A 10,829-nucleotide genomic window follows, 5' to 3' on the forward strand; every position below is an offset into this window, starting at 1 on the left:
TCAAAAACCAAGTCTTGACTCAGGACACACACATCACACCAGCTCACAGTAACTTGCCTTTGAGGGTCTCCCCAAACCAAGACTGGGCTGCTCTCAGGTACCAAGCTATGACACAGGCTTAGGAGTACAGTTTAAAGCTCTTGCAGTTTCTAACAATACACTTTAACCTCCATACAATTCAGGTAACCTCACAGGGACAGATTTCTTTTGAGGAAGGGGATCTCTGGGACTGCAAGGGCAGCTACTGGAGTGATGCTTGCAGCACAACTACACTGAAAGATTCCAAATCTATTTCCCTGTTATGGTAAGATGATACCGTTCTGGAAACTGACCTGAGCAGTTAATAACCTGGAATCTTGGTCCCATTCTGAAGCAGGCATCTATGAATTTATAAATTGGCAAAGGGACCAGAGGTAGAGGAAGGGAGCAGGGAAACAGCAGTTAAGGTGTTATATAGCTGTACCACCCACAAAGAATGCAATCATTACTATGTATTACAAACACACTAATAAAAAATTCTCAAGTCTTTCAACAGAAATGGGTGTCCTGCTCAAAACAAAGCTAACAATTCTCCATAAATCTTAGCAAAGCTAACAATTCTCCATAAATCTTGACATTTAAAACACATTACTACTACATCAAGTATCACAATGTTTATTGATAGATACAAGTATATAAAATCAGGGCATGAACATGACTTGATAAATTAAGTAGACTTAATTTCAATACTATAATAAGAGGGACCAATTCAAATTCTCACCATTTGTTTCACACCCACAAAAACCACTTCAAGGGCATTAACGATCTCTCAAAACTGATCAGTTTTGTGCAAGTAAACCATGTTTCTTTTAAAAAGACTTGTGCACTTGCCCAGGCTCAAGGATATTAAAATCTAGCACATAAAGCCCATTACTAGAGGTAGAAATACAGGCAATATACTATTACGGCAACAACCATCAATTACAGTTAAGAATTTTTCTGTAACAACCAAATGGATAATCAAATATTGCAACAACTCAAGTATTACTGAGCAAAGTGCATTTCTACAGTATTCAGTGTTGCTATTCAGTTTTCTAACTTAAAACAGCCTATGATAACTGGCAGCGAAAAAGGTCCTTGCAATAGACTGCCTCTGCTTGAGAACTTATGATGTAATTATTGCATGCTGCTAATATACTATCTAAACATTAAAGATACTCCTAAAATATTTGATGGTAGACTATGATTAAGACATTACACTACAAAAAAACCTTACGCAGAAGGAAATCCTAAATTGACGTGCTTCTGCTTTAAATATTGTGAAAACATTACAGCGGAATGAATTTTCGCAGTGGTTAGGTCAAATGCAGTTACATCATAGCAACAGTATGTTTTGCACAATTTAAGGCTTTGGCTGGTTCTTTAGTCAGCTTCTTCCTCAGATTCTTCTTCTTCAGCAGTTTCTAGCCAAGTCAGCCACTGATTTACCTGTGAATTGGATTTGTAAATTAAGTAGTACTTACAACAGATAAATATCAAGTTTTACTCTGTAACACATGTTTTAGTAAATGGAAACAGATACAAATGAAGTATTTATAAATGAACCTTAGGCTTAATAAACAACGCAATTTCAACACTCCCCCAGTTATATTTCAGGATCACTCAGACTTATTTTAAGACTATGGCTCCTCTAAATCAACAGGATTTTGAGGAGGGGATGATCCTAAAAAGCATACTTCCAGTCACACCCCAGAAGTATTCTATCAGATCTCCCAAAGACACAGTAGTTAAGTGCTGTAAGGCTGGTGGTCCTCACTAGGTTAGGTGTAACCCCTTTATGAGTAAGAGGCTATATATAAATCAGTATTTATAAACCAAAGTCTGGTCAGAAAAACTAGTAACAGACACCTACCCTATCAGTTTTGGAATCAGAATGAAAATCTGCTTTTAAATTACTCAGTAGGTGACCTTATATGTGAATTCCTCCTCTCAGGGCTGATGCCAAGAGAAGACAGAAAATCAAGGGCAAGAAAACAAATACAGTCTCTCCTATTAATTTTTTTTTTGTCTTTTTGAGACAGGGTGTAGTTCAGGCTGGTCTTGAGCTCACTTTGTAGCCCAGGCTGGTTTTGAACTTGCAAGGATCCTCCTGCCTCAGCCTCCCAAGTGGGGGATTACAGGCGTGCGCCACCACGCCCAGCTTCCCCTTAAATTTTTAAAAAAGCTTATTTTCAAAGTTCTATAACCACCGGAACTGATTAGCCAATTTGATTAACTTAATATCTTCATACTCTCTGTTCAAATATAAGCATGATTTAAAGTCAGTTTTACCTCATTTTGCCACTGTACATGTAACTACATCTTTCAAAACAGTGCAGAATGATAAGCATGGGTGAAGAAACTATCTTGTTTACAAAGAATTACTATTCACTCAAAATACTAATGAGGTGGGGGAGAGGGGGAGACAAATTTCTGTGAAACTTACCTGGAACAAAGCCTTGCCTTTTCCTGGAAACTCTTGGGTTATATCTTCTTTCCAAGCCAAGAAAGCTTCCTCTTCAATAATTTCCATGTCATAGAAGTGAACAAAAAAGCGGAGTAACATGCCTAAAACCCGAAACAATCCGATTATTCAGTGTGCTCTCTCAGCAGGCCCACGCACCCGCCCCCTCAACCACACAGACCACCTCACCTTTTGGGAAGTTGCTGTTGTAACAGTGCACCTGCAGGGCATACAGGGCACTGACCTGTAGATCCACATGATCATGAAGGAATTTCTGCATCACAGGCTTGAAAGAAAGCAGCAGTTGTTTTTCCTGCTCTAACTGTTCTTTGGAAGGAGCAGAGGAAGAATCTGATTCATCGCTGGGTGGGCTTACTTCACTAGAAATATACTGTAAGAAGCTGGGAAGAAAAAGGTCTTGTTAGATCACCAAGGAGAATTTTCTGGGTCAGAGAAGCCACTCAGCCCCAGTCTTGTGGACTTGATTTTTCCCTAGGTATAAAAACGTAACTTCACTGTACAAGACCACCATCTTACCTAGTCATTAAGATGTTCACAAATCCTTTATCTACATGAAGTTTGGGAGAGATGTTATCTTTTATCCATTTATATATGGTTTGAGGGGATGGATCCAACTTTATTTGCTTCAACAGTTCCTTCTCCAATTTGAGGAGTGGGAATAAGAAACTCAGTCCCTTTCCTTCCAAAATCTCCAACATACGGTCCTTATTCTGATCAATTTCTGAAGAGACAAAGCCATTTCTAGAACTGAGCAAGTTGTTCATTTTACCCAGCGGACCTATCTAAAAAGCAGAGCTTTACAAATTATTTCCCCATGTCCAAGGTAAGTGTAACAACAAAGAACCAACCCACGAAAATGAACTCAACGTATGGGTCAAAGTAGTTAAATTGTAATCTTTCTATAGTAAGGCATTGAGATCTACATACAATAATGCTTTTATCATTATTTGCACAGGATAATCAAGTTACATGACCCACATAAATCCACTCAGGGTACTGGGAACATGTACACTCAGTATTAAACTGTTCTCTTACCTGGGAGCATTTTCTGCATATTGACCTTGCTTTGTTGAAAAAGTTCTGTTAGCCATTCTCGATCTTGTAATTTAGCTAACTGCTGAAGACACAGTAAGAAGAGAGGAAAATGGGTGCCACTCTCCAATGGTTGAGCTAGTTCTGAAATGCTCACCAGCTCTGAAATGATGGCACGAGCTGCAAACTGTGCTAAGTATGATTTAACCAAGGGGATGTCAACTTCCAGTTTGGGGCACTGGTCCAATACGTTCAGGAAAGCCTTAGAAAGAACAGACAATATCGTCAGGCTGTTCATTTTCAAATGTGAGAAGTTTTTTTTACTACACAAACACAAGACTGTCTTACCTGCATGAAGTTGTCACTTGTGGCAATCCCTTCCTGTTTGAGTAAACTGATCAAAGAACTTGCTTTTTCTTTATCTTCATCACTTCTGTCTAGAGACAGGATGATTACTTTGCTTAACATCTCAGGAAGGAAGTGTTTAGGAGCTCTCATTTCTCTTACACCACTGACAGCCTCGTTTGCATTTCCACTATTCAGATACTCAGTTACAACAGTTTCCTAAAGAAAGTACAAGTTCAATTACCTTAGTGCTTTTCCTACCCCAAATACACTCCAATTAATGATTATGGGATTATTTGATACTCACAGTTAGTTTGAGTAGTTCTTCCTTTGATGGCGGAGGCTTTTTGCTGGTCTTGGCAGGCTTTTCCTGGATAAGTGGTGGATTAGTTTTGAGACCAAGCTGAGGTGTCTAGAAGATAAGCAGTGTGACATGAATGTTCAGTTAAAAAAAGGTTTATGATGTTAGAAGGATAAAAACACTACATCAAAACAAGTTGGGAAGTACAATGACAAATGGTGCCACCTTTGGACCATACCTGTCCCAGAGGTGGTGTCTGAGTGCGTGGCGGTTGTGCACTAGGAGGAATCATAGTTATCTGGGGCTGAAGCTTTGGCACTTGATTTTTATTCATTAGGAACGACTGAGCAGGCCTCAAGCTGATCTGGAATCGAAAATAAGTCATAGCAGATACATACATTACCAACATGTAGTCACTGTTAAATTACCACTTCAACATCCTATAATTAATTCTATACACACATCATAGAACCTAGGGTAGAAACAGAAATTTCTCTAAAACCTAGAAAGTGTTATGATACAGGCCTTCTGTAATCCCAGCACCCAAAGGCTGAGGCAGGAAAATCTCAAGTTTAATGTGACCCTGGGAAACTTAGCAAGATCCTGTCTCAAAATAAAAAAAATAAAGGAAAACAAAGGGCTGGGGATACAGTTTAGTACACAGACCCAGGGTCAAGCCCTGGTACCACAAAACAAAAACCATGATCACTTCACACTACCTGAGCTTAATCTCTGACAAGAAAGTAAAGTATCTGATTCACAGACTTGTACCACAATTCTCCTAGGATTGGCATTATCCAAAGTGGGAGGGGAATAAAGAAGTCTTGCTTTATTCTCAGCTGAATCATACTACTTTCAGGGGAAACACAAACAGTATCTTTACAATCATTTTCTTCATTCTAATACACCTTTATACTTGCCCTCATATCTCATAATCTTCGCTCATAGGACGCTGGACATCAAAGAAAGAAAAAGAAGTACAGAAAAGAGAGAAAAAGAAGAAGAACTCCAGCATAAGTCCTCTTAATAACGCGTCTTTTTATAATCATCGGGCAGTAGATTTCTGAATTAACGAACTACCATATATAAATAACATAGGCAAATGTACCTCATCTGCATTAAGCTGTCCTTTCTTAGAAAATCGAGGTGGCATATCCTTCGACTGTCCTTGCAGCTGGGATAAGAGTCCCTGACTCTGGTTATGGTAGAGCTGGCTTAGCCCCTATTTCAGAAAGGGAGAAAGAAAGTCTAGATAAAAAGGGCGTCCACAAATTATGGTAATCAAGTACCAAAGGGATGAGCTAAGCTATAAAGAAAGATTAAGTGAATTTGCCCAGAGAAAGTAGGAGATGGAACAGGGAAGAATTTAAATCTAACCTAACTGTCAAATAAAGTGATGTGATTTTACTAATACTTTATTCAACTTGATAAACATTTCAATTTGAAGTAACGGTCACAAATGTAAAATTTTATGTTTACGAAACATAAAAACCACACATCTAAAATAACTACAATAAAAAAAAAAACAAAAAAAAAAAGCACAATTAAAAAAAAAAAAAAAAATCTCAGGATTTAACACTTATTTCCCTAACCACTATTGTATGTCTTACCTGGCTTTTCATAAACTTGCCTCCCATCTCTCCAAACTGTGATTGTGTGGGAGGCATGATGTGTCCCCCATGGCCATTAAAGAGCTGATTTGAACGATGACGTCCCATGGTGGGTGAAAATCTATCCTGGATAACTCCTGGACCAGTACCAATTCCGCTACCTTAAAATACACACATGGACAACTCTTTAAAACTCTGAAATGTTAAGATGACTTTCAGTCTCACCAAGCCACCAATCTGTTCAAAATTACCTGGCATTTGTCCAAACATATCAGCGAGTCCTCCAAGTGGGTCCCTATCCATTTTCATCCTGGGTGGCATGAACGGCCCCTCCAGAAAGAAGTCACTTCTCATCCCTTGAGCCATAGGAGCAGGAATAAACACTCCTAGATCCTTCAGAAATAAAGAAACATTTTCATCTCTGGACCCTATTGTACTCAAAAACTACAATTTATACACTAGGAAAAACAGAAAACCTCTTATTCATTACATTGAAACAGTTTCAAGAAGTTAAGAGGCTACCTGTACTACTATAGAAACACTGAAAACTAGCTTACTTTTACTGCATCTTGACGGATTTGATTGATCGTCTTTGGTCCATTGTCAAGAAAAGCCTTGCGAGGAACCCAATGGTGCTCTCGCAACTCTACGGTATCCTTTAAAGCAAAGGTAGTGTAAGTTTTAACATTCCTCAACAGAAAAACTCACTCTTATCAACATACTTAAAAGAAACCAGTTTTACCTGCAGCAGGAAACGAATCCTTGCTGGCAATTCCTTACTTAACATCAAGGAGCACATTCGGGCAAAGTACTGATCCATTAAGGACTGGTAAGAGAAAAACATGTACTATTTAAGGCTTTTGACACTTCTACATTATAACCAAAGTGACTAAATATGGCAATTCCCTATTGTCACAAAAAGGTGCTAGACTTCAATAGAATTAAGACAAGCTATTTGTCCTACCTTGGCTCGTTCATGGTCTAACCTAGGTCCCACTGTCCTCATTATCTGACAGAGGCACTCCAAATCCTCTCCCATATCTTTGAGTTGGACTCTCTTCTTCTTTTCCAAAAGCTACCAAAAGAATAAAATGCCACGTGTTGATGAAATTTTAGTTATTCCAGTTTACACAGTATCTTCCCCCTTAGGTTTGCATTACTCTTAATTCCCAAAGCAGCTAGTACAGTGCTATCGATAGGTCTACGCTGAAACTCTTCCACAAATTTAGCAATTTAAATGCAGACAACAGCTTTACTTTTACTTTTGTAAAATCCAGTGCATACTTCTATGTTAGATCTGTTAAGTTTTGGTGGCTACCTACGTTCTTAATATCCATGTACCTTCTCAGATGGCACAAAGCAATTACAGTTGACATATCTTCTTCAGTATTGTTCCCACTATCTTAATGTAAATCTAAACTGCCAGTTATACTTACTGTTTTGATGCACTTATGAAGGATAGATTCATGAATAAGATCAAGCTTGCCAAGTTCTCCAATGAATTTGATGTTCCCCAACATCTTGATCTTAGCAATGGCTCTCTGTTCCTCCTCCTCGGGGAGAAGAGGATTTTCACGCTTATCATAGACTGAAAGGGGGAAAAAAAAGACAAATAAAGTCATTATGTGGGAATCAGGTTTTCATGTAGAGTATTATTTAATATAAAAAATTCTTACCATCAACATTTCTGGTTCGGTTTTCAAATTCATCTTGTAATTTGGAAATTAGGAGGCGTCTGAATGTCTGTTCGGAAACAAAAACTATTTGTAGTCTTTGCTAATGGAATCTTTCAAACCAATTTTAAAATAAGCAAACAAAAACCACCACTTACTGTGCTTTGCTTCTGTCCTGGTTGACCCTCTGCTGCTGGGCCATCAAAGTTTGGTGCATCTTCTGCCAATCGCAGACATAGCTGAGCATACAGTGAGCTATACTTTGGCTCTTCTAGGGCTTTGTCCACAATCTACACAGAAAATGTCATTTTTAAAAACCTAAACTAGAGCTATTCTTGTGGTACCAGGGACTGACCTCAGGGCCTTGCACTTGCAAATTACCACCAGGCACTTTAAAAATTTTGATTTTAAGTTAGTAGCTGGATTACAGGTGTGCTGAAGTGGAAATGCATGGTCCCAACAATCTTACTGTATGAGACAAATTACTTTTCTGCCTCATTTACAACTGAGAAATGAGAATATATTTCTCACAAGTTTCTTGTGTAAGTTAAACAATACAGATCAACTGTTTAGTACACACCTTGGAAAAGTAAGAACTTAAATGTAAGCCGCTACAGCGTGCCAAAAACATCTAGCCATACTGATTTTCACGTAGCTGCATTCCTCTCCTCCCTAAAGTTAGAAGACACCATGGATAGAACTATAGACACTGGAGGGCTGAACATCTAAGCCTGGGTTAGAGGGAATGCCTAGCAAGCATGAAGGCATGGAGCCAATCCCCAGCACAAGACAAACTGAAATAATACTGAAATTATTAACTTGTAAGTCCAAAACAGCATCTTTCACAAAAGGTAAACCAAATGCAGAGGATAGCCTCTGCTTAACTCTCCATGTACAGTATAACTTATTTTTTTTTAGACAGGGTCAGGCTATATAGTCAAGACTTGCCTCTAACTTATGGCAACCCTTTCTCAGCCTAAAACTCATACCATCCGAAGTTAATGGCTCTACTTTTATCACTACTAGTATTCATGAATATATACCAATCTAGCAAACACTTCAAGGCTTTAAATAATTAGGGGTAAAAACACCTGAAGGTAGATGTTTTCTTTTCCTTTCCCTTTGAGTTTTAAGCCGACATTTAAAACTTACCAGCAGTATGACCCCTTTAAGGATGAGTTTAGACTCTACACCCACATTGAGGAGCTCAAGGCATAGCTTGTCAAACTTCTCAGGAGTAAGCTTATTTAATATGCTGTGGGAAAGAAATCATATTTGAAATATCAGCCCATAGAGAATTGTTGAAGTAAAAAAAATCTTTTAAATTATGTTTATATTTTTCCTTGCTCTCTTTTATAGCAAGACATGTGTTCTTATATAACCAAAGAGACGTAAAAATGAACTTCTGTTTTAGAGTATCATAGTATTTGCTATCAGGTTGAGGGGTGCCCAGCTGTTTAGCAAGAAACCTTTCTCTAAGCCCAGAGTGCAAGGGCCTCATTATTAGGGCTGGACCAGGAGCTGTGATCATTGTACCAGGCCAAGATGGAAATGCCAGCACAACAGGGTTATGAGTTATAATCCACAGCTACAAAGAACTGTAAGCCCTATCTCCCTCAACTGATGCAAAAAAGCCAACTGTCATCACTACCTTTATGAAAATCACTCTTTTGGCATGAACCTTGCCTTCTAAGTAGCATACCACACACACAGAAATACAGCTAATCCACATCTCTTCCCTCTTTGCATGAAAACAGACTTTGAAACTTACCCTCTTACTTTCCTGAAGATTGCATCATGTCGTTCTTTTTCATTTGCGGAGTTGTTTGCTGCGGAGTTGTCATCTCGTCTAGTGCTTCGTGCAGGAATCCATTTCTGAGCGTTTTGCCCTGGGGTTTTCCCCAGGAACTCGCTGAATAATAAAAATTAACACAGACTTTAATTAGGAAAGCTTTAAAAAATTCTGCTGAACACAATATAAAACTTTAGGCTGTTCTCAACTTCCCCTATAACAAAGCAACACTGAAAATCAGTGGTTTCCAGCCAGCAGTAGGTATATGTGAAAATCACTTAAAGGACTTTATAATACAGATTCCTGGGCCCAATGTCAATTTCTGCGTTAGCAGAGTGGGGCAGGGCCTTCAGAATATACATTTCAGTACCCATTTCCAGGTAGTGCCTGTGCTGCTGCAATCAGCACTACGATGACTTAAGGCCACACTTCACACTTTACTAATACCCATTAGAAAGAAATGTAAGGGATTCCAGAGCAGCCATCAATAAAAATAACGCAAGAATATGAGAAGATCAGTTTGAGAGCCTCAACTCACACTGGATTACCTAAGAAGGTAACATTCTGTATTTAGGATTATTTAGCCAGAATCGTTTAGCAGGGCGTGGTGGCACACGCCTGTAATCCCAGCACTCTGGACTGAGACAGGAGGATCATTTCGAGTTTAAGACAGGCCTGGACTACAAAGCAAGCCCAAGGCCAACCTGAACTGCACTGCCAGACCCTCTCTCAAAAAGAAAAAGGTGGAAGAGACTATTTAGCAGGAACCAATGCCCCAACCAAGATTAAGATTCCTGATACACCCTATACGGTTTTGGTATGCATGTGAAAGACTCCGAAACTTTTATTTATAAAAGCCACTGTTTTTACGTGCTTCCATACCTGTTGCCAGCAGTCTTGGGATAGTGCTGAGGTGCACCCCTACTTCCTCCTCCGCCCGAAGAAGCACTATGTACAAGGAAAAAAAAAAAAACTTACTACACAGTGCCAGCTATTTGACTAAAAGGAGAGAGTTATTTTGGATTTTAAAAGTTATACCACAGATGAAGACTGAACTTGGGCCCAAAGGAAGGCCAAACAGTTACATTTACTCTTCATATAGTACTATGACAAGACTGTCAAAAACTTGAGGTCTATCAAAGTGACAGTACATCAAGTCTGAACTATTTAAGGTTTCCTGATTAAACTTTTGAGAACAATGCTAAAATAAATCTGCACATACCTGAAACGAGAAGCACCCCCTTCTGCAATCGCACTCTCCACTTTGGCGGCTTGACAACGAAGAATCTTCAAAAGAATAATATTAATGGATGGGGTGGGGAGGGGCGGGGACGGGAGAAACGAGAAACCTGGAATGAGAAAGAGCAGCCGTGTCAGACCCCGCTGGCGCGCGGCCGCGCACCCTGCCTTCACCCGCAAGCTTCCTCAGGACGCGGGCCCCGCGGCCGGGCCACCTCGCACCGCACTGCAGGCCTCGGGGCGGAAATGGAATACGGAGACACAATCGGGCGGGGGTTCTGTCTGCGCCGCCGCCTGGAACCCCGGCCGAGACCGCGGCGAGGGCCCGCCGCCT

At 39.7% G+C, this 10,829-nt stretch overlaps 2 protein-coding genes across 2 annotated transcripts in view; both read right to left on the bottom strand.

Moving 5' to 3' along the window:
- Nucleotides 1–638: 638 nt before the first annotated feature.
- Nucleotides 639–10,829, bottom strand: part of Eif4g2 (eukaryotic translation initiation factor 4 gamma, 2) — a 10,792-nt gene continuing 601 nt past the window's right edge. The window contains exons 2-23 of the mRNA XM_005380528.1: nucleotides 10,670–10,827; nucleotides 10,479–10,605; nucleotides 10,139–10,204; nucleotides 9,236–9,376; nucleotides 8,617–8,719; nucleotides 7,623–7,754; nucleotides 7,468–7,534; nucleotides 7,228–7,379; nucleotides 6,756–6,866; nucleotides 6,534–6,617; nucleotides 6,349–6,447; nucleotides 6,043–6,184; nucleotides 5,792–5,952; nucleotides 5,290–5,403; nucleotides 4,420–4,545; nucleotides 4,188–4,292; nucleotides 3,884–4,099; nucleotides 3,539–3,797; nucleotides 3,020–3,224; nucleotides 2,672–2,883; nucleotides 2,465–2,586; nucleotides 639–1,467 (exon numbers count right to left, since the gene is read on the bottom strand). Coding sequence (XP_005380585.1) covers nucleotides 1,402–1,467; nucleotides 2,465–2,586; nucleotides 2,672–2,883; nucleotides 3,020–3,224; nucleotides 3,539–3,797; nucleotides 3,884–4,099; nucleotides 4,188–4,292; nucleotides 4,420–4,545; nucleotides 5,290–5,403; nucleotides 5,792–5,952; nucleotides 6,043–6,184; nucleotides 6,349–6,447; nucleotides 6,534–6,617; nucleotides 6,756–6,866; nucleotides 7,228–7,379; nucleotides 7,468–7,534; nucleotides 7,623–7,754; nucleotides 8,617–8,719; nucleotides 9,236–9,376; nucleotides 10,139–10,204; nucleotides 10,479–10,605; nucleotides 10,670–10,827 — 2,968 coding nt within the window. The 3' untranslated portion in view covers nucleotides 639–1,401. The remainder of the gene's footprint in view (nucleotides 1,468–2,464; nucleotides 2,587–2,671; nucleotides 2,884–3,019; nucleotides 3,225–3,538; nucleotides 3,798–3,883; nucleotides 4,100–4,187; nucleotides 4,293–4,419; nucleotides 4,546–5,289; nucleotides 5,404–5,791; nucleotides 5,953–6,042; nucleotides 6,185–6,348; nucleotides 6,448–6,533; nucleotides 6,618–6,755; nucleotides 6,867–7,227; nucleotides 7,380–7,467; nucleotides 7,535–7,622; nucleotides 7,755–8,616; nucleotides 8,720–9,235; nucleotides 9,377–10,138; nucleotides 10,205–10,478; nucleotides 10,606–10,669; nucleotides 10,828–10,829) is intronic.
- Nucleotides 10,515–10,829, bottom strand: part of LOC102021119 — a 2,431-nt gene continuing 2,116 nt past the window's right edge. Inside the window, exon 3 of the mRNA XM_013511742.1 lies at nucleotides 10,515–10,605. The gene's annotated coding sequence lies outside the window, so the exon portion shown is untranslated. The remainder of the gene's footprint in view (nucleotides 10,606–10,829) is intronic.

This window comes from Chinchilla lanigera, unplaced genomic scaffold (genome assembly GCF_000276665.1).
Source record: "Chinchilla lanigera isolate Chin_1 unplaced genomic scaffold, ChiLan1.0 scaffold00013, whole genome shotgun sequence".
NCBI classification, from domain to species: Eukaryota; Metazoa; Chordata; class Mammalia; order Rodentia; family Chinchillidae; genus Chinchilla; species Chinchilla lanigera.